Consider the following 5,000-nt stretch of genomic DNA (forward strand, 5'->3'; position numbering starts at 1 on the left):
TACAGGCCAACTTCAGGAGGCTCCTCTACCCAATACACGCACGAGTCCAGAGAGGAAACTTCCTCAGGCTACAGGCCGTACAGGCCAACTTCAGGAGGTTCCTCTACTCAGTACACGCAAGAGTCCACAGAGGAAACTTCCTCGAACTACAGGCCAACTTCAAGAGGTTCCTCTACCCAACACACGCAAGAGTCTAGAGAGGAAACTTCCTCAGGCTACAGGCCGTACAGGCCAACTTCAGGAGGTTCCTCTACTCAGTACACGCAAGAGTCCACAGAGGAAACTTCCTCAGGCTACAGGCCATACAGGCCAACTTCAGGAAGTTCCTCTACTCAGTACACGCAAGAGTCCAGAGAAGAAACTTCCTCGAACTACAGGCCAACTTCAAGAGGTTCCTCTACCCAACACACGCAAGAGTCTAGAGAGGAAACTTCCTCAGGCTACAGGCCGTACAGGCCAACTTCAGGAGGTTCCTCTACCCAATACACGCAACAATCCACAGAGGAAACTTCCTCGAACTACAGGCCTTACAGGCCAATTTCAGGAAGTTCCTCTACTCAGTACACGCAAGAGTCCAGAGAAGAAACTGCCTCGAACTACAGGCCAACTTCAGGAGGTTCCTCTACCCAACACACGCAAGAGTCTAGAGAGGAAACTTCCTCAGGCTACAGGCCGTACAGGCCAACTTCAGGAAGTTCCTCTACCCAACACACGCAAGAGTCTAGAGAGGAAACTTCCTCAGGCTACAGGCCATACAGGCCAACTTCAGGAAGTTCCTCTACTCAGTACACGCAAGAGTCCAGAGACGAAACTTCCTCAGGCTACAGGCCGTACAGGCCAACTTCAGGAGGTTCCTCTACCCAATACACGCAAGAGTCCACAGAGGAAACTTCCTCAGGCTACAGGCCATACAGGCCAACTTCAGGAAGTTCCTCTACCCAACACACGCAAGAGTCTAGAGAGGAAACTTCCTCAGGCTACAGGCCATACAGGCCAACTTCAGGAGGTTCCTCTACCCAATACACGCAAGAATCCACAGAGGAAACTTCCTCGAACTACAGGCCATACAGGCCAACTTCAGGAAGTTCCTCTACTCAGTACACGCAAGAGTCCAGAGAAGAAACTGCCTCGAACTACAGGCCATACAGGCCAACTTCAGGAAGTTCCTCTACTCAGTACACGCAAGAGTCCAGAGAAGAAACTGCCTCGAACTACAGGCCATACAGGCCAACTTCAGGAAGTTCCTCTACCCAATATACACAAGAGTCTAGAGAGGGAACTTCCTCAGGTTACAGGCCGTACAGGCCAACTTCAGGAGGTTCCTCTACCCAACACACGCAAGAGTCTAGAGAGGAAACTTCCTCAGGCTACAGGCCATACAGGCCAACTTCAGGAAGCTCTACCCAAAACACGCAAGAGACAAGGGAGGAATGGTCTTCAGGGTACACGCCAGTCGGATCGACTTCCTCCTCCTCCCGACCCGATAGCTCATCTACCCAGTACACACATGAATCGCGAGAGGAATCTTTATCCTCGCGCAAACCTCACGTGGACAGATGGACACACGCGCAACAAACAGATGAGGAGTTGAATTTGCCATACAGGCCAGATAACAGGCCATCGAGCAGCTCCACTCATTATGCACAGGATTCAAGGGAGGATACTTCCACGACCAGTCAGTATACTCAAGAAAGTACCGAGGAGCCCACTTACCCCAGTCGACCTTCATATAGGCCATCAGGGACCACATCTCACAATAGAGAAGAATCTTATGAGTCTAGCTGGCAGCAGCGGCGAAGAGATCACACCTACACTCCTCCATCTGGTGATTTTCACACAACCATTGTCCAACAGAATACAAGGCAGCCGGAGACCACTACACAGAGTGCACTAGACTCCTCTCGCAGAGATGGTTCTTCTGAGATTTACAGTCAGAATTATGAACAGTCCAGCTCTGCTAGGAGAGGATACAACGCAAAATATGACCAGCACCAACAGGGAGTTTCTTCACATAATTCTCAAGAGGCATCAGCAGGAAGGCGCCTGACCACAGACGAAGGCAGAGATACAGTAGGTATTCCTGGGGTGTTAAGTGGACCACACACCCAGTATGGCGATGATGAAAAGCATAACAAGGAAAGGTACGACATCAGTCCCTTGGAAGACAATGGACCTGAACTCCCTTCTGTTGACAATGAATTTGATTCCTCTTACGTACCTACCCTGGCCCCGGTTGACAGTGAAATAGACAGTAGTGTTAATTCTGAAAGGCGACCCGAGCCAGCCATCCATACTGACAGGCAGTACCACAACTCTCGCCAGGACACTTCTCGAACCGATACACATAGCCAGGCACGTCCTTCTCATGGCTACAGTGACTCTTCATACCATTACCAGCGCAACCGCACTTCTACACAAGGAGCGATAAACAGTGTCCCAGCATCCACACCCGCACAAGCATCAGACACAGATGATGCCTCTTCATACGGTTATCCTGGTGTTGAAGGTACCAGTCGCTACCACTATAACGAGTCGTGGAGACATTCAACCAATGTTGACAGTCAGCCACAGCCACCTTATGGATCTACTAGCAGTTCCTCAAGTTCATCTCAAGTCAGAAATTGTGGACAGGTCAGCTGTATAGTCGTAGGGGATGGACACCTATCTTCCTCCAGGCAAACACAAACACGTGTAAGCACCAGATATGTCAATGGGGAATTGGTTGGAATAACACATCATATCCGCCAGTACGAAGATGGAAAACTTGTTCATGAAAACAGAACAGAACAATCGGTTGATGACCTTTCCGAAGAAGACCTGCGCAGATATGGAATCGATCAGCTCCACTTAGTGCAGGGGAGTTACCAGCCAGAAAGCTACTCTCAGCGTCATGAGGTCCGACAAGAGAAGAAGTACGTAAATGGTGAACAAATATACGACCTTCATCATGAAAGACGGTTTGAGGATGGATCCTTAGTTTACGAAAACCGAACTGAAAAAGATCCCGATGATTTAGGCATTTCAAGTCCTGGAGGGTATGAGGGTTCCTACTCCCACACCCAACAGGAAGGGGGCGCCAGACATGAGGTAACGCAGTCACAACATCTGCAGCAGCATGTCACTTCCGGTGCTGTGGGAGATATTACTGCTGGACAAGCCTCAGAATCGCAACAGGTATTTCCCATTTTTATTAGTTCCCATTGATAACTCATTTTTAAGTATGTAAGGACGAAATACTTTAACAGTTTGTCATTGTAGCAAATGAAATCCCACAGGCTACACGATCACACAGGTAAAAAAGTGACACACTGTTGTCATAGATTAATTTCCAAAACTATTCCAGGTGACAGACACTGCCCATGTGTCAGTTGTTCCAGTTTACACAAGTCGCAGGTACGAAACTCGCCGACAGCAAGAATTTGTCGACGGTCAACCTACGTATGACCTGCACCATGAGCGCCATTTTAACGTAAGTGAATTATGCCCAAACTATCAGCTTATGAAACACTGTCATGAGTCTCAGTGATTGGTTACATTAACCTGGATACTAAATTGTTCTTTTAGAAGAGCTGTCACATTACAGATGAATGCATTGATAGTACAGCAAGAGCTCCCTATAACGGTCAATGCTTCTCCCATCAGAACGGATCTCTTGTCTATGAAAACAAGACAGAGCTGAACGAGGGCGAACTGCGCGCCTCCCACTCCCCGGGCCACCAGGACGCTCTCCACCAGATCCTGTCTGGAAACACCCTCAGCACTGCCTACGACGGGTCCTCCTCTGCCACGGCACATGGCTCGTATGGCAGCGGTCTCGAGATTTCGCAAAGCTCCTACGGCGAGTCGGCCTCCTCGCAGTCCGCTGGGTCCTACGGTGGGTCTTCAGCTTCCTACCATGGCTCTGAATCCTCGCGGCAGACTGGAGTGTATGGAGAGTCAGCTTCGTCGCAGCTTGGTGGATCTTACAGCGGATCATTGTCCCAAGACAGTGGAACTTATGGTGGGATAGGATCATCCTTCAGTTCTTCATCCTCCAGCGAGAGTCACGAATCCTCCATGACCAGTGGCTTTCCAGCAGGACACGGCGCCAGCTCTTCAAGGGCCACCACATCCGTCCTTGGAGCAGGTTCCTTTAGCGGTTCGTCTCAGCAGGAATCCTCTGGAGGCTGCCTCTCTTGCATGTTAATTGGAGGTTCAGGATTCTCTGACCAAGGATCTCTGGGCGTGTCCGGATCTGCAGGGGCAGATGGCTACAATCACCGGCAGGAGATGAACATGGAGGAGCATTACGAGGACGGCCAGTTAATTCACGGCCAGGAGGAAAGCCGCGTCTTCGAGAACGGACAGCTGGTGCACGAGAGTCAGAGACAGTATGCTGATGCCCCAGGGCAAGTAAGTAAACCGTGAATTTTTGTTTTTAGACTACAGTATATCAGGTTCCAGATTATAATTTTGTGGACCATATCTTCATTTAGAAATGACGGAAATAATAGTAGAATACAATATATATCGATATTCAAGATGATATGGTAATAATAATACGATAAAAAGTTGATAGTTTAATATATAAAATTACTATTACTAATGTTATCACCATATCTTTTTAGATCATCATATAATACTTTTATTTTACTGGTAGTAAGATTGACAGTAGAATCAGTAGTGCACTATAACCCCATAACATCAATTCCAGTCGTACCGAGCTTCGGCACTTCAGTCTGCGAAAACTTCATCTGTCGAGGCTGGCTCGTGCGAAACGAGTTACTGTAAGAACGGGGGAACGTGCATCTCCGGCTTCATGGGTCCTTTGTGTACTTGTCCCTTCGGATTCAAAGGTGTGTAGGAATAATACATTCATATTAAATACAACTCTTGATTCGCTGATCTTCTAATGATGAACATTATGGGGTAATGATTATGTATATGCCTACGGGATACACGTAACCATTACCCATTATCATGCAGCCCTTCGTATAATGAAATTATTCATGACGTATTAT

At 48.2% G+C, this 5,000-nt stretch overlaps 1 protein-coding gene across 2 annotated transcripts in view; it reads left to right on the forward strand.

Moving 5' to 3' along the window:
* The window catches only part of LOC125025360 (hornerin-like), a 12,295-nt gene that overhangs the window by 6,305 nt on the left and 990 nt on the right, over positions 1–5,000 (forward strand). Inside the window, exons 3-7 of one of the 2 annotated variants that reach the window (XM_047613328.1) lie at positions 1–3,174; positions 3,344–3,469; positions 3,643–3,811; positions 3,887–4,392; positions 4,694–4,835. The exon at positions 1–3,174 is cut by the window's left edge and continues 1,044 nt beyond it. In XM_047613328.1, the coding sequence (XP_047469284.1) occupies positions 1–3,174; positions 3,344–3,469; positions 3,643–3,811; positions 3,887–4,392; positions 4,694–4,835 (4,117 nt within the window). Of the gene's footprint in view, positions 3,175–3,343; positions 3,470–3,642; positions 4,393–4,693; positions 4,836–5,000 lie in introns of both variants that reach the window. The other variant, XM_047613327.1, reaches the window with a different exon arrangement.

This window comes from Penaeus chinensis, chromosome 5, assembly GCF_019202785.1.
Source record: "Penaeus chinensis breed Huanghai No. 1 chromosome 5, ASM1920278v2, whole genome shotgun sequence".
NCBI classification, from domain to species: domain Eukaryota; kingdom Metazoa; phylum Arthropoda; class Malacostraca; order Decapoda; family Penaeidae; genus Penaeus; species Penaeus chinensis.